At 33.5% G+C, this 26,791-nt stretch overlaps 2 protein-coding genes across 2 annotated transcripts in view; one reads left to right on the top strand and one right to left on the bottom strand.

Annotated features, from left to right (window-relative positions):
- The window catches only part of LOC142337872 (leucine zipper transcription factor-like protein 1), a 458,027-nt gene that overhangs the window by 74,955 nt on the left and 356,281 nt on the right, over positions 1–26,791 (top strand). The gene's annotated exons all lie outside the window — the stretch shown is intronic.
- On the bottom strand, positions 1,455–26,036 carry LOC142338643 (GPI alpha-1,2-mannosyltransferase 3-like). Its single transcript, XM_075388487.1, has 5 exons — positions 25,642–26,036; positions 25,189–25,359; positions 20,131–20,342; positions 2,511–2,758; positions 1,455–2,101 (listed from the first exon to the last, which is right to left on the bottom strand). Exons 1-5 carry the CDS (start codon positions 26,033–26,035, stop codon positions 1,576–1,578), a joined length of 1,551 nt encoding a protein of 516 aa, XP_075244602.1. The 5' UTR covers position 26,036; the 3' UTR covers positions 1,455–1,575.

The raw sequence follows: 26,791 nt of genomic DNA, 5'->3' as shown, positions 1-26,791 counted from the left end.
CAATATTTAATACAAAATAATTATTCAGAACAATATAAAATAATTATTCAGAATTTAGCTTCAGAAGAAAAAAAACATAAAAACAACTTTGGCTTGTTTTTCTTTTGATTTAGTGGGAGAAATTTTAGATCACATAGAAATTACCAGAAGTCAAACATGATAAATGTGACTCGTACAGAGAAAAATTTGAAGCAGAAAGTTTGCATAAAAAGACACGACCACAATAATTGCGTCGAGTTTCATCCATAAGCAATTACAAAAACTAACTTGAATTCATTTGTTACACTCAATTCGGCGCTCTTGTGATTTGAACTTCAATTGTCAACTTTTGAAAACAAAATTGAATGAGAGCGGTAGAAAAATCTCAGAAGCCACAAATGGGAACTTCTCGAGAACTAAAACAGGTCAAAGAAAACGCATTATAAAGCTGACCAAAATTACTAATACAAAATTTGCCTGAGAGTAATTGAAACACTGATCGGTTCAAAGTATTGGGAAAAAAACATGTTAACTTCATTGGCTTCTTGAAAAATTCGAGCATAAAAATGTTTCAGAACTTTCAAAAACCAGTCTACTCTGACATCCATGCACAATCGGAAAAACATTTAACCTTTGAATTATTTTTTCCATTGGGGTATACATTGAAGGTATCAAAATCATTGCCTCACCATTTTCAAAAATATTGTATGTATAGAATTTAGAACTCATTTAGTTGATGACACTAACTGAAAATTATTCAACACTTGAAAAAGCATCACTTGAAAATTATACCAGTATTATGTAACTTCTAATACTACTCAATCTTGAGCCAATGCCACCAGTTAATAATGACACTAAACAGTACAGAAAACTTGGGCAGTACAATCACTCATATTTTATTAAAACAAAAACAGTGTCGAGGTCATGTAAACTAATAACTGCCCTTCAATGAATTCAAAAAAGATAGTTAGGAAGTAATAGAACACATCTTTGACCTTTGGAAACCATTAGTTAAGAACATCAGGAGAAAAACGGCAAAAACGGAGGTCAAAAGGCCGCACAGTAAAACTTCAAAAAATTGAAAATTTGTTTAAACACCAATTGCTCGCTAACTTTAAAGGTACTTTGAAAAAATCACGCTTATAACCTGCGCGGTTTTCGCTCCCTTTTCTACCCGTGTGATTGAATTCATCACTATATGACAAAGTCAAAAAATTGTGAAAAGATCTTAAGACCGCACCAATACAGATCAAATCCTTTGGATTGTTAAAAACACCAAGAACACCGCAATATAGCTACGCTCAGCTCATGGATATAAAAACTACATCAATTACAGCAGGTTTTTAATACACTCAGTTTAAAATCGTAATTAATTGCAGCCTCTCCTTTCTAGATTAAGAGGCGGAGTACTATAATTTTCAATTTTACGCCTAATAAGCTACACCACATAAATGGAAATAAAGTTTTAACGCACACAAATGTTGAAAAAAATTCAATTTAAAAAGCAATTACAAGAAAAGCATATTTATATATATTGCACATTAACTATACTTTACTAAAAATTTTCAAAGGAAAAATTTAAAAAGCAAAGCAAAGCTACAGTTCAAACTTGGACGTTAAATTTTTGTTCGCAAACACCAAAATATTCTTACTTTGACCATCATTTCTATCTGCGAAATGTGAATAATGAAAAGTTTTATCCAAATACATATCATCTCTTGATAATACATCTTTCAGATGTGAATGGACATAGTCAAACATAACCACATACGAAAAATTCGCAAACGTCCGTTCATTTCCGAAATTCTCCAAAACCCAATTATGAGGGTCCTCCAAAAACAGCTGAGTTTCAGTGTAATAATTTGGCTTATTTGACAAATTCGGCCAGCAATCCAGGGACCTGATAGTTAAGTTCGAGATATGCATGTGAGTTCGTCCGGGTAATGTGTAGCACGGAGTCAAAATTGCAACTGATGGGGACTCGATGGATTTCAATCTGATGTTGAGGTAATGAGCTGCAAATATTGAGCCTGATTGGTGAGTGATGCTTAAGTATAGAGTTACTATTGCGTTTATTGATGCCAAAGACCATCTGCACAGGTTTTGGGTTCTTGTTGATGCACTGAAACAGGTTTGCAAAGTTGTTTAAAACATTAGCCGACCCAACTCTCACATAACTTTTAGTTGAAGTTAAGCATGATTTTGGTCCGCCTTATTCATTAATAAGTTTTAATCACGGTTATATCCTCGTAAATTAGAAAAAATGTTCTCGAAAGGAATTGCTTCTTCCCGAACCTAAGCACCGAACACCTGTAATTCTGAGGTTGTAAATAGTTACGAGTTCTTTCTCCATTAAATACATAACCTCAGCTTTGACTAAGAAATACTTATGAATGACCCTAGACACTAATAACTAGTTGTGATCATTCTAGGACTCGACAAACGTTTCATTCTACAGTCCACTTAAGGGGCTACAACCCATTTTTACAACTGAAAAGATTACACAGTATATTAACATTACTTTTGCCTACCAATTAGCAAAATAGTAGGCTGCATAGACCAGCATCAGCGGCAACACTGGCAGAATAAACCTCATCTCCTTATGCGGAGGAATACTGTACACAAACACGGTCCATGCTATTAAAAATAGCATCAATTTGGACATGCGTTTGTCATTCCATGATTTGTACACTCCAAGTAGAAAGAATGGAAGGAATGTTCCAAGAACTCCGGGAACTCCAGCGTAGATATACCATAGAGCGTGATTCGTTCCGAAGATCTAAAACAAAAAGTTGGGTGAAAAATACAAATGATTCGTTCCGAAGATCTAAAACAAAAAGTTGGGTGAAAAATACAAAACATACCCGGCAGATTGCCGGAAAATAGCCGCCGTTGATTCCAATAAGCATGATTGGGATTGAACGAATAGAATATATTGAAAAAAAAAGATTTTTGTACAAAACATTTTTTAAGTCCGATTTATTTTGAAGGCATTTCGTAGTTTAACATACTTCTGTTTCTTAGAGAGAGGCTACAGGGGCTACTATCAACACCAATAAGCATTAGAGGTGGTAACTAAGACTTATAGAAACGACGTTCAAATAGCGGGCATCTAAAATTGGGCTTTATGGGTTTATCCCGTTTCTATTTCTGACTTCAATTTTTTATACCGACTCTCTTCATTTTGAATTGCTTTGCTGAGCAACTGATGTTCAAATTCACTTTAAGCAGAATGAGAGAAGAGAGAAACTAGCCTAGAGAAGTCAAAAAGATTTCACGCAAAATGTCGAGAAAGCGGCAAAATGGTAAAGCGAAAAAAAGTTTGACGAAGTAAAAAACATAGCAGGACAAGTCCTGACGTACAATTCAAAGAATTTTCATTGACTAAACAGAAAAACTAGACCTAGAATGGACTATTAGTGAATTGAGAAAACCATTTTAAAAAAATCAGATCAAAAAATAAGAAAAAAAAACAAAAAATCAATGTCAATATGCCGCATGTGAACAAAAAAACCACTAGCGAGAAATGAAAATTTAATTCAAACAAAAAACTAGGCCTAGAATGAGCTGTGAATGGATTGGGAAAACCATTTAGAAAAAAAATCCGATCCAAAAAATGGAAAAAACAGTAAAAATCAGAGTGAAATTGCCGCATGTGAACAAAAAACCACTACCGAGAAACCGAATTTTTGTTCAAACACCATTTTCGCACTCTACTTTAAAATTAGAGCGAAAAAAAATTCACGCCGCAAAACCACTCGCTTTTTCGCTCCATTTCCTGTTTCGGCGTGACCAAAATCACTACTCCAATTTGACTTCAAAAATCATGAAAATGTGTGAACAGATCTTAAAAAAAAAAAACAGCGCCCCAATACAATTCAAATTCTTTGAATTGTAAAAAATACGAGCGCAATAATAGCCGGCTGAGAAGATGAGGGCGGCTATTAAACATAACCGACTAGCGTCGGGCGAATTGCTCAACTTTGAGACTAGTGAGCTGAAAGGCTCTATGAGAATTTATTGCCCACTGGGCGCTAGCTCTTTATCCGTTTTTGAGGACGAAAAGTCAAATGGGTCAGACGAAAAACCGCATAACACCGACATGACTAATACAATTGCTACAAACTTCGTTTGAGGGCAATTAAATAACACGCTCTCTTAATTTGTTCAGAGGCTCAGGAAAAGTATGATTTTCCAAACAAGGGAAGGAGATAGCCCAACAAAGTTCTTATGTATTCATTCCAAACGTTACATTCCGACTTAAAAGATCGCTACGCTTTTAATTTTGATTGTTCACTAAACGTGAAACTACCAATGCAATGCGCAGAAAAAACTGGTGTAGCTTCCATTATCCTATAAATAAACCACCATTTGCCTAAATTTGGTTGATTTCTACAAAAAAAATATTTCAACAAAACTTCATTTATCCAGGCTGCTTCAGTCCATGGGATGGATGCAGTAGTTTGTAGGGACAATAAGTTCACAATTGTGGTGTTAGGGCGAAAAGAAGATTGGAGAAGATTGATTTGAGCTTTGGTAGTAAACTGCCACCAATTGAACTCCGCTACTTAAAATTCTGAACGAGAGGGCTATTTAAATCACTCTGACACAAAAAGTCTAGAGACGTAGAAAACGGTCAAGCAATTGCATAAAAATTTGCATAAAAACACGAATAAAATAATTTCAATAAAATTTGGTTCGAGATCACTTAAACAATCCAACATATATATTAGAGACGATTAAGTACGCTTAAAGGTAATTACGACCTTTTGGCGTAAGAAAGAGGATCGGTAAGGTGCGTTCGCACATTAAATTCCGACCCCGCTCATCTATATTTTTCACTTAATTGTCTACCAAATGAGGAAGAGATAAAAAAAATTAACATATAAACATATCGTTCAACAAACTACTAAAAGAACAAAACCATCTACTCTAGAGGGTCTAAGAGACCTGTGATTACCATAATATGAGTACCAGAAAAGACGGCAATAAAAATCAAATAGTTACAAATATTAGTTACAACCAAATCTCCTTGTCCATTTTTTGAAAACCAATAATAACATAATCAAAATGGCATCAGATGAAATTTATACTCAGAAGATTAACCGGAACCTTTGTGGAACAAAATATGGACTTTTCCTCAATGCAACTGGGCAACAAGTCGACTAGAAATGAGCAAAAGGGGCAAAGTTTATTAAAATATTGCTTTTTTAAAAAAAGAATTAAAATCGAACTGATTAGAAACAATACGCATCAAATGAAATCATTGAGAGAGTCTTTCATACCTCAATAGAGAGCGACTGAAGCCTTTCATTATCCAGAATATTTCATACGACTACAAAAAGAACGACAAATACAGGCAAAAACTAAAAATTTGCGCGAAAAATTATGCACGAAAACGATGTCCCCCCAGTGAATTAAATATTAAGCTGATCACTAAAAACAATAAAAATATTCGCTTGCAATTTTGAAGGTAGCAACATTTGTAAATCAAATGACGCCCATTATTGTGATACTGTGAAAAGAAAACAAAAACCTACAAAAAATGGGCAAATATGCAAAAATCACGAAAATTGGTTTTTATGAAAACTGGTTGTTCCAAGAAAAAAGACCATTTGAGGAAAAAAACCGTCATGAAGAGCAAATTGTATTTCAATAGAAAAATGATGTGAATTGTATATAGAGATGCTTACCTATAATTTAACAGAAAAAAAATTGGCAGATCTCAAAAATCTCTCTTTATTAAAAACAAATATTTTCAAAATTCATAGCCAACAAACGCTTTCAACTAAAAGAGTACACAGTTTGTATTGCAACTACTCATAAAACCAATTGGGACTGTTATTAATGAGACTAAATCATGAGACTATAAAATAACATTAAATACAAGCTGAACTAATAAGTTTCACAAACAACTTTATGAAACCACAGTTTTAAAACCATTAAATTTATAAGATATTATATATACCGCGAGAATATAACATCTTCATTTGCGTCTCCTTTGACCATCATAACGTCTTTTTGTAAAACGACTATCACAAACTGACAGCAAAAAGAACCACAAAAACTGAAAAGTATCTAAACTTCACAAAATTCTTCCGAAACAAATTGTCTAAGCCCTGAAGACATCATTTAAAACGTTTAAACAACAGAAAAATTATTGTTTGATTCAACAAAACATTAAAAGGAGCTCTTAATAATGAGGCTAATTTACGAAAATGATACAACATTGTAAAATAAGAAAAAAACGCAAACCAGAAGAAAAAGGGATAAGTTGAAGAATACAATTAGACTTTTTCTAGAAATTTAAATTGAAAGTCAAAACAACCATTAGTTATTTACCGATATCAGTTATTAAGTTCATTTGCTTATCTATAGTTGGCCACTGAGATCTTTAATTAAAATCGAACCGATTAGAAACAATACGCATCAAATGAAATCATTGAGAGTCTTTTATACCTCAATAGAGAGCGACTGAAGCCTTTCATTATCCAGAATATGTCATACGACTACAAAAAGAATGACAAGTACAGTCAAAAACTAATAATTTGCGCGGAAAATTATGCACGAAAACGATGTCCCCCCAGTGAATTAAATATTAAACTGATCACTAAAAACTATAAAAATATTCGTTTGCAATTTTGAAGGTATCAAAATTTGTAAATCAAATGACGCCCATTATTGTGATACTGTGAAAAGAAAACAAAAACCTACAAAAAAGGGGCAAATATGCGAAATCACGAAAATTGGTTTTTTGAAAACTGGTTGTTCCAAGAAAAAAGACCCTTTGAGGGAAAAAACCGTTATGAAAAGAGCAAATTGTATTTCAATAGAAAAATGATGTGAATTGTATATAGAGATGCTTACCTATAATTTAACAGAAAAAAAATTGGCAGATCTCAAAAATCTCTTTTTTTATTAAAAATAAATATTTTCAAAATTCATAGCCAACAAACGCTTTCAACTAAAAGAGTACACAGTTTGTATTGCAACTACTCATAAAACCAATTGGGACTGTTATTAATGAGACTAAATCATGAGACTATAAAATAACATTAAATACAAGCTGAACTAATAAGTTTCACAAACAACTTTATGAAACCACAGTTTTGAAGCCATTAAATTTATAAGATATTATATATACCGCGAGAAAATAACATCTTCACTTGCGTCTCCTTTGACCATCATAACGTCTTTTTGTAAAACGACCATCACAAACTGACAAAATTCTTCCGAAACAAATTGTCTAAGCCCTGAAGACATCATTTAAAACGATTAAGCAACAGAAAAAATATTGTTTGATTCAACAAAACATTAAAATGAGCTCTAAATAATGAGGCTAATTTACGAAAATGATACAACATTGTAAAATACGAAAAAAACGCAAACCAGAAGAAAAAGGGATAAGTTGAAGAATACAATTAGACTTTTTCTAGAAATTTAAATCGAAAGTCAAAACAACCATTAGTTATTTACCGATATCAGTTATTAAGTTCATTTGCTTATCTATAGTTGGCCACTGAGATCTTTAATTACACAATATTTGGCATATGACAACAAAAATTAACAACAAATAAAGGGCAAAAACAAAAAACTCTATCAATTTCTGCAAGAGAACGGTGTCGCAGCCCTTAAACCATACGTTAAGAAAACATAAAATATATTCAGTTTCAAATGTAAAGTTTTTTTTCAGTTAGATTGTTAAATAATGTCAAAATTTACAAAAGAAACAAACAGCAAAAATGGGAAATTATGCACAAAAACTTTGTATGAAAACTCGTAGTACCAAAAGCAAGAAAACCTTCTGTTAAAACAATCGGCCACAAAATTAGTTTGCATTCTATACGGAGGACAGGTTGACCTGTACTTACTGAGAATAAGCAAAATGTTGACTAAAATAATGTAAAAAATTGACAACTTCAAAAAATCAGAAATTTCCTTTAAACAAATACATTCAATAACATAAGAAACATTAGGTAACAACCATAAGAAACATTAGGTAACAACCAAATGAATAGAAAAGGTTCACTTTAACTTCTTGAGGAAGAAATTTAGATCTTTAAGTGGTTAAACTTAAAAATCAGACTGCCAAAAGAATAAAAATTGAAGGCAAAAGACAATAATTCAGTTAAAATTCACTAAAACACTTCCTCAAAGCCATGAAAACCCTTTGGTTCTCTGAAAACTAACTGTATCTGCATTCGGCCTCAAATTTACGTAAAATGGAGCTGTCATTAACGGAGCCGTGAATAAAAAATCTTGTCAGTAATGAACATTAAAAAAACGAGCAAAATATTTTGAAAAAAGGCAGCATCAAAATAAAAACCAAAAAATCTCTGATTCTAAGAATCCATGATATTGTCCAACCTCTCCCTGATTTTGTCGCGCACCCAGCAAACCGACCAAGTGTTCCAAGTGTTTGCGAATTAGACCAATTGTTGCGTGGAATTCTTCAAATATAAAAAAAAACTATGCATTTTGTATAATTATCGAGTTAAATCTGCAAAAAACGGCAAAGTTTTAATTCCAGAAGACTTTGATGCGTAACTGCAACTAGCGCTCATCTTGAGGTTAGGGACTCTGTTTTAAGGTTTCTAGGTCACTAAGTCTGGCAAACTTTAACAAAGTGGACAAAAAAAAGTTTGCCATTTTTGATGAAAAAAGTTTGAATTTTAAAAAATTTATCAAAAATTTCAGCCAAAAAACTTCAATCAACAATTCAGCAACGCTCTTCATTCTCTAATGGTAACAACAACACTCTGCCGTTAAAATTTTATAATGAAATATATTGAATTATATTAGCGAAATTCTGCCAAATTTGTAGCAAAAACTACTGAAAATGTGAACAAACAGTCGAATGTTCACAAAAGTTTAAACCTCGATAGCTCCCTGTAAAAACCGAAAATCGAAAAAATCTTTAATTCAGTATTCTACGCTGGATGGGCTTTTCAATGATACCACTCACAATTCTCTACGATGAATATATCGATCGGCCAAAATTGACTGAACAAAAAAACCCAGTTGAGTATATAGTTCCTCCCTCCCCTTAAGTAAGCTTAAAGGTAATTACGACCCTTTAGGGGTAACAAGGAGGATCGGTAAGGTGCGATCGCACATTAAATTCCGACCCCGCTCATCTATATTTTTCACTTAATTGTCTACCAAATAAGGAAGAGATAAAAAAATTAACATATAAACATATCGCTCAACAAACTACTAAAAGAACAAAACCATCTACTCTAGAGTACCAGAAAAGACGGCAATAAAAATCAAAAAGTTACAAATATTAATTACAACCAAATCCTTGTCCATTTTTTGAAAACCACTAATAAAATAATCAAAATGGCATCAGATAAAATTTATACTCAAAAAATTAACCGGAACCTTTGTGGAACAAAATATGGTACTTTTCCTCAATGCAACTGGGCAACAAGTCGACTAGAAATGAGCAAAAGGGGCAAAGTTTATTAAAATATTGCTTTTTAAAAAAGAATTAAAATCGAACCGATTAGAAACAATACGCATCAAATGAAATCATTGAGAGTCTTTTATACCTCAATAGAGAGCGACTGAAGCCTTTCATTATCCAGAATATGTCATACGACTACAAAAAGAATGACAAGTACAGTCAAAAACTAATAATTTGCGCGGAAAATTATGCACGAAAACGATGTCCCCCCAGTGAAATAAATATTAAACTGATCACTAAAAACAATAAAAATATTCGTTTGCAATTTTGAAGGTATCAAAATTTGTAAATCAAATGACGCCCATTATTGTGATACTGTGAAAAGAAAACAAAAACCTACAAAAAAGGGGCAAATATGCGAAATCACGAAAATTGGTTTTATGAAAACTGGTTGTTCCAAGAAAAAAGACCCTTTGAGGGAAAAAAACCGTTATGAAAAGAGCAAATTGTATTTCAATAGAAAAATGATGTGAATTGTATATAGAGATGCTTACCTATAATTTAACAGAAAAAAAATTGGCAGATCTCAAAAATCTCTTTTTTTATTAAAAACAAATATTTTCAAAATTCATAGCCAACAAACGCTTTCAACTAAAAGAGTACACAGTTTGTATTGCAACTACTCATAAAACCAATTGGGACTGTTATTAATGAGACTAAATCATGAGACTATAAAATAACATTAAATACAAGCTGAACTAATAAGTTTCACAAACAACTTTATGAAACCACAGTTTTAAAACCATTAAATTTATAAGATATTATATATACCGCGAGAATATAACATCTTCATTTGCGTCTCCTTTGACCATCATAACGTCTTTTCGTAAAACGACTATCACAAACTGACAGCAAAAAGAACCACAAAAACTGAAAAGTATCTAAACTTCACAAAATTCTTCCGAAACAAATTGTCTAAGCCCTGAAGACATCAATTAAAACGTTTAAACAACAGAAAAATTATTGTTTGATTAAACAAAACATTAAAAGGAGCTCTTAATAATGAGGCTAATTTACGAAAATGATACAACATTGTAAAATAAGAAAAAAAAGCAAACCAGAAGAAAAAGGGATAAGTTGAAGAATACAATTAGACTTTTTCTAGAAATTTAAATCGAAAGTCAAAACAACCATTAGTTATTTACCGATATCAGTTATTAAGTTCTTTTGCTTATCTATAGTTGGCCACTGAGATCTTTAATTACACAATATTTGGCATATGACAACAAAAATTAACAACAAATAAAGGGCAAAAACAAAAAACTCTATCAATTTCTGCAAGAGAACGGTGTCGCAGCCCTTAAACCATACGTTAAGAAAACAAAAAATATATTCAGTTTCAAATGTAAAGTTTTTTTCAGTTAGATTGTTAAATAATGTCAAAATTTACAAAAGAAACAAACAACAGCAAAAATGGGAAATTATGCACAAAAATTTTGTATGAAAACTCGTAGTACCAAAAGCAAGAAAACCTTCTGTTAAAACAATCGGCCACAAAATTAGTTTGCATTCTATGCGGAGGAAAGGTTGACCTGTACTTACTGAGAATAAGCAAAATGTTGACTAAATTAATGTAAAAAATTGACAAGTTGAAAAAATCACAGAAATTTCCTTTGAACAAATACATTCAATAACATAAGACACATTAGGTAACAACCAAATGAATAGAAAAGATTCACTTTAACTTCTTGAGGAAGGAACTTAGATCTTTGAGTGGTTAAACTTAAAAATCAAACTGCCAAAAGAATAAAAATTGAAGGCAAAAGACAATAATTCAGTTAAATTTTACTAAAACACTTCCTCAAAGCCATGAAAACCCTTTGCTTCTCTGAAAACTAACGGTATCTGCATTCGGCCTCAAATTTACGTAAAATGGAGCTGTCATTAACGGAGCCGTGAATAAAAATCTTGTCAGTAATGAACATTAAAAAAACAAGAGCAAAATATTTTGAAAAAAGGCAGCATCAAAATAAAAATCAGAAAGTCTCTGATTCTAAGAATCCATGATATTGTCCAACCTCTCCCTTATTTTGTCGCGCGCCCAGCAAACCGACCAAGTGTTCCAAGTGTTTGCGAATAAGACCAATTGTTGCGTGGAATTCAAATATAAAAAAAAACGATGCATTTTGTATAATTATCAAGTTAAATCTGCAAAAAACGGCAAAGTTTTATTTCCAGAAGACTTTGATGCGTCGCCTAATTGCAACTAGCGCTCTTCTTGAGAATAGGGAGTCTGTTTTAAGGTTTCTAGGTCACTAAAACTGGTTTAACAAAGTGGACCAAAAAACCATATTTTGTGACATTTTTCAGTATTCTACGCTGGATGGGCTTTTCAATGATACCACTCACAATTCTCTACGATGAATATATCGATCGCCCAAAATTGACTGAACAAAAAAACCCAGTTGAGTATATAGTTCCTCCCTCCCCACTAAGGTGGGGGTCGGAACAATTACGCTGATTACTGGTCACAAATCCAAATGGACACAAGGGCATGTCCATGATCCACCACAATCATTGTTTGCTTCAATTTTTACTTCATTCACGCTTGACGCACAGGGATTGAAACGGACGAAAACGTGACAGAAAATGACTCTCTGACTGTCAAAGGTGTTCTAATTTGGTGGGCGGTTTGTTATTTCTTAATTAATCGGGCTAAACTATAATTAATCAGCTAAACAATTAAACTTAATGCCAATGTCAGCTAGCAAACACTTATGAACTTTGATAACCTAACTCTCAATGACTTAATGACCGGACTTTACCGGTTAATCCCGTCTCTTCTGATTTTGCTCTTCTGACATTGAACATATTCACTACATTGCGTAATTCAAGGAATTTAAAATCAATTCAGTTGAAACAGTGAGTGAGGTAAGTCAGAATTCACAGAAATCGTGACCTATGTAAAACAAAAAACGTGATCAAAAGGTAAAGCGAATTAAAAAAAAGAGGAGACCGCCAAATAATAGCCGTTTGAGAGGATGGCAGCGGCTATTAATTTTTTTAAAAAAACATGAAAAATTACACCATTTTGAGCCCAAAACTCCTAAAATGACCTTCTAACCTTAAATTAAGGGCATCCCAACAGCTGCGCCACTCTATGCACTTAAAGGACTAATAAAACCCACGTTGGGCCTCTAATGAAACTTAATGCCCTTTTGCTCGTGTTAGATTGACTGTATTCACTATCTTGGGTAATTCATTGAGTGAATGGATTTTGAAAACCATTCAATTGAAACAGTGAGTCAGGTAAGTCATAAGTCAAGCTTGAAAGTCGTGGATTATGTAAAATGGAAAACGTGATTAAAAGGTAAAGCGAATTAAAAAACATAGCAGGACAAGTCCTGAAACACAATCCAAAGAATTGAAAGAAAAACTTCGAAGCACTCTACCTGACCCGCAGATCAAATGCACAATGCCAGACAAAACAAACGAAATCATCTCAAAAAGTTGAGAAACAAACAATCAAACTAAACAAAAATATATTGATTGCTAAAACTCTTGAGGCTTTGACCTCGAAGACAACATTTGATCCTTTTAAATATACTCATTTCAAAAATGTGGTCAAAAGCATTTTTTGTCTCTGAAAGCAGTCCAGTGTTATATCTGCAAGACATAGAAATGAGCAAAAGGGGCAAAGTTTATTAAAATATTGCTTTTTAAAAAAGAATTAAAATCGAACCGATTAGAAACAATCCGCATCAAATGAAATCATTGAGAGTCTTTTATACCTCAATAGAGAGCGACTGAAGGCTTTCATTATCCAGAATATGTCATACGACTACAAAAAGAATGACAAGTACAGTCAAAAACTAATAATTTGCGCGGAAAATTATGCACGAAAACGATGTCCCCCCAGTGAATTAAATATTAAACTGATCACTAAAAACAATAAAAATATTCGTTTGCAATTTTGAAGGTATCAAAATTTGTAAATCAAATGACGCCCATTATTGTGATACTGTGAAAAGAAAACAAAAACCTACAAAAAAGGGGCAAATATGCGAAATCACAAAAATTTGTTTTATGAAAACTGGTTGTTCCAAGAAAAAAGACCATTTGAGGGAAAAAAACCGTTATGAAAAGAGCAAATTGTATTTCAATAGAAAAATGATGTGAATTGTATATAGAGATGCTTACCTATAATTTAACAGAAAAAAAAATTTTAAAACCATTAAATTTATAAGATATTATATATACCGCGAGAATATAACATCTTCATTTGCGTCTCCTTTGACCATCATAACGTCTTTTTGTAAAACGACTATCACAAACTGACAGCAAAAAGAACCACAAAAACTGAAAAGTATCTAAACTTCACAAATTCTTCCGAAACAAATTGTCTAAGCCCTGATCATTTAAAACGTTTAAACAACAGAAAAATTATTGTTTGATTCAACAAAACATTAAAAGGAGCTCTTAATAATGAGGCTAATTTACGAAAATGATACAACACTGTAAAATAAGAAAAAAACGCAAACCAGAAGAAAAAGGGATAAGTTGAAGAATACAATTAGACTTTTTCTAGAAATTTAAATTGAAAGTCAAAACAACCATTAGTTATTTACCGATATCAGTTATTAAGTTCATTTGCTTATCTATAGTTGGCCACTGAGATCTTTAATTACACAATATTTGGCATATGACAACAAAAATTAACAACAAATAAAGGGCAAAAACAAAAAACTCTATCAATTTCTGCAAGAGAACGGTGTCGCAGCCCTTAAACCATACGTTAAGAAAACAAAAAATATATTCAGTTTCAAATGTAAAGTTTTTTTTCAGTTAGATTGTTAAATAATGTCAAAATTTACAAAAGAAACAAACAACAGCAAAAATGGGAAATTATGCACAAAAACTTTGTATGAAAACTCGTAGTACCAAAAGCAAGAAAACCTTCTGTTAAAACAATCGGCCACAAAATTAGTTTGCATTCTATACGGAGGAAAGGTTGACCTGTACTAACTGAGAATAAGCAAAATGTTGACTAAATTAATGTAAAAAATTGACAAGTTGAAAAAATCACAGAAATTTCCTTTGAACAAATACATTCAATAACATCAGACACATTAGGTAACAACCAAATGAATAGAAAAGATTCACTTTAACTTCTTGAGGAAGGAACTTAGATCTTTGAGTGGTTAAACTTAAAAATCAGACTGCCAAAAGAATAAAAATTGAAGGCAAAAGACAATAGTTCAGTTAAATTTTACTAAAACACTTCCTCAAAGCCATGAAAACCCTTTGGTTCTCTGAAAACTAACGGTATCTGCATTCGGCCTCAAATTTACGTAAAATGGAGCTGTCATTAACGGAGCCGTGAATAAAAATCTTGTCAGTAATGAACATTAAAAAAACAAGAGCAAAATATTTTGAAAAAAGGCAGCATCAAAATAAAAATCAGAAAGTCTCTGATTCTAAGAATCCATGATATTGTCCAACCTCTCCCTTATTTTGTCGCGCGCCCAGCAAACCGACCAAGTGTTCCAAGTGTTTGCGAATAAGACCAATTGTTGCGTGGAATTCAAATATAAAAAAAAACGATGCATTTTGTATAATTATCAAGTTAAATCTGCAAAAAACGGCAAAGTTTTATTTCCAGAAGACTTTGATGCGTCGCCTAACTGCAACTAGCGCTCTTCTTGAGAATAGGGAGTCTGTTTTAAGGTTTCTAGGTCACTAAAACTGGTTTAACAAAGTGGACCAAAAAACCATATTTTGTGACATTTTTCAGTATTCTACGCTGGATGGGCTTTTCAATGATACCACTCACAATTCTCTACGATGAATATATCGATCGCCCAAAATTGACTGAACAAAACCCAGTTGAGTATATAGTTCCTCCCTCCCCACTAAGGTGGGGGTCGGAACAATTACGCTGATTACTGGTCATAAATCCAAATGGACACAAGGGCATGTCCATGATCCACCACAATCATTGTTTGCTTCAATTTTTACTTCATTCACGCTTGACGCACAGGGATTGAAACGGACGAAAACGTGACAGAAAATGACTCTCTGACTGTCAAAGGTGTTCTAATTTGGTGGGCGGTTTGTTATTTCTTAATTAATCGGGCTAAACTATAATTAATCAGCTAAACAATTAAACTTAATGCCAATGTCAGCTAGCAAACACTTATGAACTTTGATAACCTAACTCTCAATGACTTAATGACCGGACTTTACCGGTTAATCCCGTCTCTTCTGATTTTGCTCTTCTGACATTGAACATATTCACTACATTGCGTAATTCAAGGAATTTAAAATCAATTCAGTTGAAACAGTGAGTGAGGTAAGTCAGAATTCACAGAAATCGTGACCTATGTAAAACAAAAAACGTGATCAAAAGGTAAAGCGAATTAAAAAAAGAGGAGACCGCCGAATAATAGCCGTTTGAGAGGATGGCAGCGGCTATTAATTTTTTAAAAAAAAACATGAAAAATTACACCATTTTGAGCCCAAAACTCCTAAAATGACCTTCTAACCTTAAATTAAGGGCATCCCAACAGCTGCGCCACTCTATGCACTTAAAGGACTAATAAAACCCACGTTGGGCCTCTAATGAAACTTAATGCCCTTTTGCTCGTGTTAGATTGACTGTATTCACTATCTTGGGTAATTCATTGAGTGAATGGATTTTGAAAACCATTCAATTGAAACAGTGAGTCAGGTAAGTCATAAGTCAAGCGTGAAAGTCGTGGATTATGTAAAATGGAAAACGTGATTAAAAGGTAAAGCGAATTAAAAAACATAGCAGGACAAGTCCTGAAACACAATCCAAAGAATTGAAAGAAAAACTTCGAAGCACTCTACCTGACCCGCAGATCAATTGCACAATGCCAGACAAAACAAACGAAATCATCTCAAAAAGTTGAGAAACAAACAATCAAACTAAACAAAAATATATTGATTGCTAAAACTCTTGAGGCTTTGACCTCGAAGACAACATTTGATCCTTTTAAATATACTCATTTCAAAAATGTGGTCAAAAGCATTTTTTGTCTCTGAAAGCAGTCCAGTGTTATATCTGCAAGACCTGAAAAAATCATAGGCCCTTGAAGGTCGATTAACATAGATAATGATAGAAAGATTCCAACAAAGTGAAATCAATTGCAAATTTTTTAAAAAAAATTGCTGCAAACCGTGATATTAATATCTTCAAAACCATATCTGTGTCTCTAGAGGCTATCCAGCAACTCAATTCCAAGCCTTAAAAACTTCATTGGCTAATAAAGATCGAGACAATAATTTTTAGAAAACTTTTACAATTTCAAAAAATAGAAATTCGTTCTATTGAAATGTTGAAAACCATTCCACTGCCCCTAGGAAAGATGCAGTGATATACTACTGAACCCTGGAGGAGGTTAGCTGGCTACAGGCAAGAAAAACTAAAACGATTGTTTTCAAAAAAACTTGAAATTTTATCGAAAAATTTATAAAATTCGAAATTTTAAATTGTTGCAAACAATTCCATTGACAGTAAAGACCGTGGAATAGGTTTTCTGGCCCTAGAGGCTGGACGAACATCAAAAATTGGCAAAAATTTGAGGAAAACTGGAAAAAATTATAGATTTATCAAAAAATGCAAAAATTCGAGACATTGAAACGTTGAAAACCATTCCATTGTTACTAAAAACTATGTAGTGCACTATTATCAGAGCTCAAAGGAGATTTCATGGCCCCTGAAGTTGGAAAAACGCAAAAAATGCTAAAAATTTTCAAAAAACTTTAAAATGCAAAAATAAGTACCATTTTGCGTGTATGTAATACCAAAACATATAGCTCAGAAAATGACCATAACCAGTAATTTTGTCTCGCAAAATACCTTCACCAACATTAAAAAACTTCAACCCAAGACTAATCAAACAAAAAATACCAAAAACATGAAAAAATTGCACCATTTTGAGCCCAAAAACTCCTAAAAATGACCTTTTAACCTTAAAAAAAGCATTAAGGCCATCCCAGCATCACGACTCTAAGCACTCCAAGGAGTACTAAAGCCCACTTTGGGCCTCTAATGAAACTTAATGCCCGCTGGGCTTTACCTGTTAATCTCTTTTTGAAAGATCAAAGTCATTGAAAAAAATGCGGAAAAAACAGAGCGCACCAATACAATCCAAATTCTTTGGAATTTAAAAAAGGAGAACACTAAATAATAGCCGCTTGAGAGGCTGACGTCGGCTATTAATTACCTTCAAAACAATGAGTCGAAGATCGACCAATCACAGCGCGGGAAATATTTGACTTTAAATCTCAATTTAATGTCATTCTGCTCTTCTTGCGTAACCATTTCATGTACAGGCCAGCTAGATAATTGCACTTCTCACTTATGATTGCTTATACAGATTAATTCTTATAATTGACCTACTTTTGGTTCTTTTTTGCTGAAATTTTACGTCGTCTAATATTCCAGACACTTTTGATGCAGTTGCTTGGTCGAAGCTTAGGAAAAATAAAGAATTCCTAGACGTAGCTCAATGGATTCTCTGCTAAATATATTTTCGTTTAAATAACAATCTAATTTCCCGATGCTTATTTTCAACATCTTTATCATATAACAAGTCACTCAAAATGCAACAGCTAGAGATTTTCATCGCATCAAAAACACTTTGGCTACTACAATATAACCGATTGAGATGAGAAATAGAAAAGTTAATTCCAAATGGGCTAACATTACGCAGGGAGTCTCCTTTAAAACAATACACAGATATAAAATCAAGGCAAAACATAGGTTGAATAAAACAACATAAGTCCCTGGTTTGCCCTGCCTTTGGTCAATTTTACAATGATGAAGCTTCTTGTAGCAAAATTTGAGAAAACATTATGCATGATCACTGACTTTAAACGCATTTGAAATTACGCTCACATAGATCATGAAATGCCGGAGCATTTTGTTCAAATGAAGATCGAGACAATAATTTTTAGAAAACTTTTACAATTTCAAAAAATAGAAATTCGTTCTATTGAAATGTTGAAAACCATTCCACTGCCCCTAGCAAAGATGCAATGATATACTATTTAACCCTGGAGGAGGTTAGCTGGCTACTGAGGCAAAAACTAAAACAAGTGTTTTCAAAAAAATTTCTAAAATTCGAAATTTTAAATTGTTGCAAACAATTCCATTGACAGTAAAGACCGTGGAATAGGTTTTCTGGCCCTTGAGGCTGGACGAACATCAAAAATTGACAAAAATTTGATGAAAACTGGAAAAAATTATAGATTTATCAAAAAATGCAAAAATTCGAGACATTGAAACGTTGAAAACCATTCCATTGTTACTAAAAACTATGTAGTGCACTATTATCAGAGCTCAAAGGAGATTTCATGGCCCCTGAAGTTGGAAAAACGCAAAAAATGCTAAAAATTTTCAAAAAACTTGAAAATGCAAAAATAAGTACCATTTTGCGTGTATGTAATACCAAAACATATAGCTCAGAAAATGACCATAACCAGTAATTTTGTCTCGCAAAATACCTTCACCAACATTAAAAAACTTCAACCCAAGACTAATCAAACAAAAAATACCAAAAACATGAAAAAATTGCACCATTTTGAGCCCAAAAACTCCTAAAAATGACCTTTTAACCTTAAAAAAAGCATTAAGGCCATCCCAGCATCACGACTCTAAGCACTTGAAGGAGTACTAAAGCCCACTTTGGGCCTCTAATGAAACTTAATGCCCGCTGGGCTTTACCTGTTAATCTCTTTTTGAAAGATCAAAGTCATTGAAAAAAGTGCGAAAAAAACAGAGCGCACCAATACAATCCAAATTCTTTGGAATTTAAAAAAGGAGAACACCTAAATAATAGCCGCTTGAGAGGCTGACGGCGGCTATTAATTACCTTCAAAACAATGAGTCGAAGATCGAGCAATCACAGCGCGGGAAATATTTGACTTTAAATCTCAATTTAATGTCATTCTGCTCTTCTTGCGTACCCATTTCATGTACAAGCCAGTCAATTTTACAATGATGAAGCTTCTTGTAGCAAAATTTAAGAAAACATTATGCATGATCACTTTGACTTTAAACGCATTTGAAATTACGCTCACATAGATCATGAAATCCCGGAGCATTTTGTTCAAATGCCATCAAATATAAAATGAGATAATGCTAAACTTCTGGAATGCCATTACATCGATATCCACCCACTTTGCACCTATGACTGATTGACTGTCCAACGATGTCGAGGACAAAACCAAATATCACGCAATTATTTCAAAGGCCACTCATCGAGGAATAATTTTCAGTACATGTGACTGAACAATAATTGTGTTTTATCATCATCGACAATTCAAATATGAGCTCGACCAAATTAGATAATGAGAAATACTGGAGGGTTGCTGATTCTACGCTCAATTATTCTAAACAGCCATTTTCGAGCGCCAGAAATACTAAACGCTCCCTTTCACCCCATGATCAAAATTATTGTTTCCATATGCTCAAACTACAATACACGTGCTTACATTAATACTGCTTTGCGTAGCCTTTTAGGAGGTGGGAATTGAACTTACAATTAACATAACTTATCATAAGTTAATGAAAGGCTACCCAAAAATAAATTTGTATCAATTGGTATTATCCTTTTATCAATTGAGCATCATATTTGTATTAATTCATAGGTTGCTGGCTTGTTAATTTTCCGGGAGCGTATCTTCGGCGAATATTTTAAACACATACCTACCTTATTTTTATCCGATAAGAAATTGAATTTGACAAAATTCCACAAGGGAAACGTTGTCTTTCCTCCGTACAGTAATGAGTCTATGGTGATCTGTGTGAACAAAGCAGAGAACCCCACAAAACCCATTTGGAATATGATTGACATTTTGAAGTCCAAATTGTAGAGACAGTAGAGTGACATTGGCACGCTTAACACTGCTGATGTTGGGCGCGCTGAAACAAAAAATAAAATAGCTCAAAGAAGCAGTAGCTATACAGAAAAAAGAAATCGAAATCGCATGTATGAATCCCCCCTTTAAAAAAATGTTTGAAAAAATCAAAAACATAGCCGGCAGATTGCCGGAATAGCTGCGAAAGAATAGACCTGCAAGCCATATAATAGAGATAGAAACAGATCTAAATTGAAAAAAAAATCGACGCCGCTCAAAAAACTAGGCTAAAAAACATTCAGCGATAAATTAATAAAGCTTGTTAAAATTCATTCCACAGAGGCTTCTTATTAGGGAACTTTACTGCACATATGCGTTCCTTTGACCTTGAACCAATTTAAACTTGAGTTTTAAAGTGTAAAAGTCATTTTATTGAGTGAGGTAAGTCACGTATGATCAAAATCTAATCACGCAAATAACCTAAAAACTTTAGCTAAAGCGAGTGAGAAATGACGTCACGCGCGCAAATGCCGTTAGTGAGAGGAAGAAGTCATTCAGAAAATTTGACTTTTTCAGCTTTGTTGTCTGAACAAATGTAAAACGAAAAAAGAACGTCAGACGACGAAACAAAAAAACATAGCAGGACAAGTCCTGACGTACAATTCAAAGAATTTTCACTGACTAAACAGAAAACTAGACCAAGAACGGACTATGAATGGATTGGAAAAACCATTTAGAAAAAAATCCGATCCAAAAAATCGAAAAAACTAAAAATTAAAATGAAATTGCCGCATGTGAACAAATAACCACTAGCGAGAAAGCGAATTTTTGTTCAAACACGGTTTTCTCACTACAAAATTTAGAGCGAAAAAAATTCACGCCGCAAAACCACTCGCTTTTTCGCTGCACTTCCTGTTTCGGCGTGACCAAGATCACTACTCCAATTTGACTTCAAAAATCATGAAAATGTGTGAACAGATCTTAAAAAAACATAGCAGGACAAGTCCTGACGTACAATTCAAAGAATTTTCATTGACTAAACAGAAAAACTAGACCTAGATTGGACTATGAAAGAATTGAGAAAACCATTTTAAAAAAAATCAGAACAAAAAATAAGAAATAAACAGAAAATGTCAAAATGCCGCATGTGAACAAAAAACCACTAGCGAAATGAAAATTTAATTCAAACAAAAAACTAGGCCCAGAATGACCTGTTAATTGATTGGCCTAGAAAAAAATCCTATCCAAAAAATCAAAAAAACAGTAAAAATCAATGAATTTGCCGCATGTGAACAAAAAACCACTACTGAGAAACCGAATTTTTGTTCAAACACCGTCTTCTCACTCTACTTTAAAATTAGAGCAAAAAAATTCACGCCGCAAAACCACTCGCTTTTTCGCTCCATTTCCTGTTTCGGCGTGACCAAAATCACTACTCCAATTTGACTTCAAAAATCATGAAAATGTGTGAAAAAATCTTAAAAGAAAAAGACAGCGCCCCAATACAATTCAAATTCTTTGAATTGTAAAAAAACCAAGAGCACCGCAATATAGCTACGCTCAGCTTACAGCTTTTCAGCTATAATAACAAACCTTTCCATGCAAATGCTAGGGCACTGAAGATATTTGAAGATCTTTGAAAAAAAAGATTCTCCCATATTTTTCTCAACAAGTAAAATAAAACAATTGTTCTTCAACAGCTCAATACATGAACTACACGAAAAATTATGAACAACAAGTTCTCGTCACAGACCATTTAATTGTACTATTAAGCTTTTATATCACAAAAAATGCTAGGCTAGACTTTTCTTTGCATTTTGAAACAATGAAAAAGCATTGATTTAGAATGAGATACTCTTAACTAACTTTCAATCATCCCATCAAAGTAAGCAAACTTCAATTTGAGAGGGAGGTTGTCACGCGCAACCAAAAAAAACTATTTCACGAACGGATAAAGAAACCTCACTTCAATAAGTGTTCAAAATAACATCACGCACGCATCTCAAGCAATACATTGACTGATGAATTTAAAAGAGCTGACTTGAATCGAGCGCGACGTCTAGTCAAAGTTCGTAGCAAAAAAGACGATTACGAAAAAAAACAAGAGATGGTCAATAATAGCTGCACTTAGCGGTCTCAGCTATTAATAGATGATTTGATTTAACACGTACAATGTCATTCCGCTGCAATAGTAAAGATTGTGGACAGTCAGTACGGCGAGATACCAATTTTGTTAACTAAATAAAACAGGTCAGTTTCTGATCTAAATAAATCAGGTGAACTGAGAAAATTTCGCACACGGCCAGCTTTTAATTCGAGGAAAATCAAAAGATTTTTGACTATGTGAAACCTTTTAACTTCATGGCTATTCTAGTTGATTTATCCTTACATGAGTTCCCATACTACAGAAACTGTTAAACCCTTCAGTTCAATAAAAATATCATCGACTTGAGACAGTTTTTGCAGGTATAAATACAGAACAATAGCAAGTACTTGACCAAAAAAATATCTTTCGCCAGCTTAGCTCTATTGCTTTTAGTAAACAGCACATTAAAAAAATCAGAAAGCAGGATTTAATTTTTCGTCATCAATATAACCTTGTGAACGTTTTCTTTTAATATGAAGTAATCAAAGTAATGAATTACTTATAGTAGTGTTTGAATAAAACTTCTTTTTAACTGGGGAGCAGGATAAACTAAAGTTATATTGAAATCCTTCGAATATAAAATATCAAATTTTGTCGTTCAAGAGTTCCTTCCGATTATATATTCAGTTATATTCCAAGTACTTCATATTCCAACAATTTATATCGGGGTCCACTAACTCAAACCACCTGAATTATAACAAGGATTAAGATCAGTTTAGGAAACCATGCAAACAATAATCAAGTTCGAGAGCTATCGCAATTTTTCCCTTTTAAAAAAACGCGGCATTTTCTGACCCCGTTTTCCCGTTCTGCTGAAAATTGTACTGCTAAAGTTTTAACAAAGTTTTCATCAACAGCAGAGGAAGGAGTAGGAGATAAAACTAATTTCTGTAAACGAGAGAAAAACTAAAAATTGTAAGGTTTCTCATTTCACAAGTCCTTTATTCGTTATCAGTCAGATAAAACAAAATAAAATTGAATAATTATTATAGTTTTCTTAGGAATTTAAAAACTAAGAACGAAGAAAATGACAAGTTGTTTTATCCCCTATTAACGGCTTCCAAAAACACCATCCAACTTCAATGCTATCGGGATGCTATTTCCAATTAACCCAAAATTATGTTGACAAAACTGTCCGAAAATCATGAAGTGGTCCTGGCGCTTCAAATGATCCCTGCTATAGCTTTCGAAAAAAATGAAGAGATAGAAAAATCTTTTGAATTGATTGTCGAGGAAATAACTATTGTGGCGGATCAACACCATTTAGATAGCTTCGTTATTGAGAAAACAGACGAGCTTTTTCAATACTTCCAATCAAATTATATCAAGTGTCAGCTATTGAACCGTCCTCCTATATTCCCTCCCCGAACCCCCCCCCCCCCAAAAAAAAAAAAATCTTGAATCAAAGAGACGCAGCCATTGAGGGAATTGCCAGAACAACAAATGCTGTTGAGTGCTGACATTATGGGATACAAACCTTGTTCAGCGGATCCCATCCCGAAATTTGGAAACTTTTGGCTAACTTGCAAAAAGACGCTGCGGTGCAAATGTGTATTTAACATATTATTCTGTTTGTGTTATTTAAATTTGAAATCCATCTTGAAATTTTTGAGTTGGCGGCCTCCTTGCGCCCTCACGGATTTACTTCGAAGCTTCATATCGTGACTCATTAAGGAATTTGATCCCGGGCGTTAACTCTTTGATGGGACCCCTAATTGGGAACAGTTTTTCAATATTTAGATATGAAACTTGCACAGCGTAGCTGCTATCAAAAATATCGATCTGGATTTCATTGAAAATTCTGTTTAACACAGGGTTCATTTTTGCTTTAAATTGCTAATTAATACATGCTCAGAAATTAGGTTTTGGAATTTAGCCTACATCCTTTCATTTGACGTACCAGTTTTTCCGTCTTCTAGACTAGGACAGTTTTTGAACTTTTTTGATTCAAATCAAAGTGCAACACAAAAGAGGTCACACTTGTCAAGTGTTCTTTTTCGATCAAAACCATTGCTCTAAAAAGCACTCTCGTCATCTATTCTTCGATTTCAAACAAACAAGCTGTTCAAAGCCGCACTCGAAGCTGTTCAAAGCCGCACTCTTGAAGGTCAGTAGTTTTGTGCTATTTGTCCTTTGAACTTTAGCTTCGCTAATTGTTTTTTGGACGACGAAATAGATGAAAGATTTCGGCGTGAATGATTTGCGGGGTTAAATAACTGAGGAGTGATTATATACGGGGTTACAAAAATCGGGTGAAAAAAAGTAGAACCTAGTAGTTCTACTCTTTTTTCGCTCTTTTGAAATATGCTAAAACCTAATTATATTAAGTATGGTACAATAAGCATTGTTTCAGCTGTTAAACATGAAAAACTCCAAAACAACTGAGATAATTATCAAGGTTATTCTAAGGTTTTCATGAAATAAAAATAACTACATGAGTAGCAATTATTTATTGTCTAGTTCTATTTTATTCCGATTTAAAAAAGTTTTCAGACACATTACTTACTTTCTCGGCTATGGAAAATTAGCAAAAACGGTAATCAATTCTTTTGATATTTAAAATAAACCCCTAAAAGTCCCCTCAATCAATCCATCAATTCGGAGCGATCCTTTTTCGCTTTGTATTAAAAGCTGATTTTTCTCTACAATACTTATATTTAAAAAGTAAACATTTGACTGAAGAGAAAAAAAGCCAGCAGCGCATTTATAAATTTCACCTTGAGAAATTTTAGAACGGATATCGCCAAATATCAAATCTTCTAACCAAAACACGCCAGGGCACTGAAGACAAGAAACTTGAAGAAATTGATTCTCCTGTTGTGTGTTCGCAGTAGACTCTCATTCCAAACGGGAAAATATGAAAACGCCAGCATCATAAATGAAGTCTCCAGTGAATTACTGAGAGTTCTGGTTAAACAATGATTGGCGAAGATACCTGAAACCAATTCAATAGTTTACTAGTAAAATTAGGGTCAATTCGTTTTTCTGGTTCTCTTTCATTCATCAGAGACAATTATAAATCCGCTCTTATGGCATGAACTTGAATGAGATCTGTCCTATAATCCGAAACTTGGATTCTTGTGGTCTAAGTATTGCCCACATTGTTCAATACCAAGTAGAGCTTAAGAACAAAGTTGAGCTTCACTAGCAAAAAGTCACTCGACCTGCATTACTTATCAAAAGCTTTTAATTGATACTTTTTCTTTTGTAAACTCACATGTAGACAAACAAAAAGCAGTCCATGAAGCAACAGCCATTCCAAAAACTTCATTGATTTTGACACAAAACATTGTCTCAGCAATAATTGATAAAACTGCGTGTTGAAGCCGCGGTAATATGACTAGCAGGATTGAGAAATCAAGTTCGTAACTCTTCAACAACTTATAACCAAAAGCATAGAAAAGCGGATGCATGAAGCTTCTAAGTTGATATTGCCATTCCCATGTAAATTCACTGTGTCCAAAAACAAGATTATAGGCAACTTCCGGTCCCTGATAAAACTCATCGGGAACATCTGAACTCATTTGGAGAAATGCTAGGGATAGTCGTGAGCAGCAAATAAAACGAAACCAGGTCAGGCGTTGGTAACTGACCTTTGCCATACTGTCCATCAAACCTGAAAATAATAAGGAACATATTGCGGTTTTCAACACAAATAACGTATTTCACGATTTTCTTACTAATACACAATACATAAGTGCACTGAAACAAGACCAACTTGTTAAGCAGGCAAAATAGGCGAAAAAATGGATATGAACAAAATTCGAACCATTTCATTTTACCATATATTAAGAGTAGTTGAGTAATTAGAGAACAGAAGTTTTCTCTTCTGAACAAACATAACCGAATACTGTCGTGCTCTCAACGGCCAGGCGGAGGATCAATGAGGGCATTGTATAACTGGGGCTTCAAACAATATTTTACAGCTAATTTTACATAGAGCGCATTTTCCCAAGAGAATTTAAATTGAAAAATGACATCAATTCTGTCCCACATTAAATTTGACCATTGTTTAAAAAAATGCAGCTAATTAATTAAAGCTTCCTTAAATACTGAATGCGCGCAATTTAAAATTCGGTCTGATTACAATAATCAATTTTAATAGAACAATATTGCCCAACAGGACTGAAAAAACTCGATCTTCGTTCGAGAGCGTTTGATGATTTACTAGATAAAGAAGGTTAATTAAAAGCAAACCCATAAAGAAGGTTAACTTATTGCCACTCTCAATGTACTTCGAACTCCACAGTCTCCTACTGTTCTGCGCCATCACTGACCACAAGTATGACATAAAAACATCAGACTACTTATCACGTAATACCAAAGAACGAACCAGACAAGGCTCCAACTCCAGCTTCAACATTCCC

Source organism: Convolutriloba macropyga, chromosome 4 (assembly GCF_964194025.1).
Source record: "Convolutriloba macropyga chromosome 4, txConMacr16.3, whole genome shotgun sequence".
Classification (NCBI taxonomy): domain Eukaryota; kingdom Metazoa; phylum Xenacoelomorpha; order Acoela; family Convolutidae; genus Convolutriloba; species Convolutriloba macropyga.
The sequence above is the reverse complement of the archived record's forward strand: the minus strand, read 5'-3'. Positions and strand labels throughout refer to the sequence as shown.

Bases quoted from the DNA above. Each gene is read 5' to 3' on its own strand.
- LOC142338643 (XM_075388487.1), bottom strand. From the start codon at position 26,035: ATGGACAGTATGGCAAAGGTCAGTTACCAACGCCTGACCTGGTTTCGT. The intron at 25,360-25,641 runs GTGAGTTTACAA...AATTGGTTTCAG, and splicing joins TGCTTTTTGTTTGTCTACAT to GTATCTTCGCCAATCATTGT. The intron at 20,343-25,188 runs GTTAGAAGATTT...TTTTTGTTTCAG, and splicing joins CAGTGCCCTGGCGTGTTTTG to CGCGCCCAACATCAGCAGTG.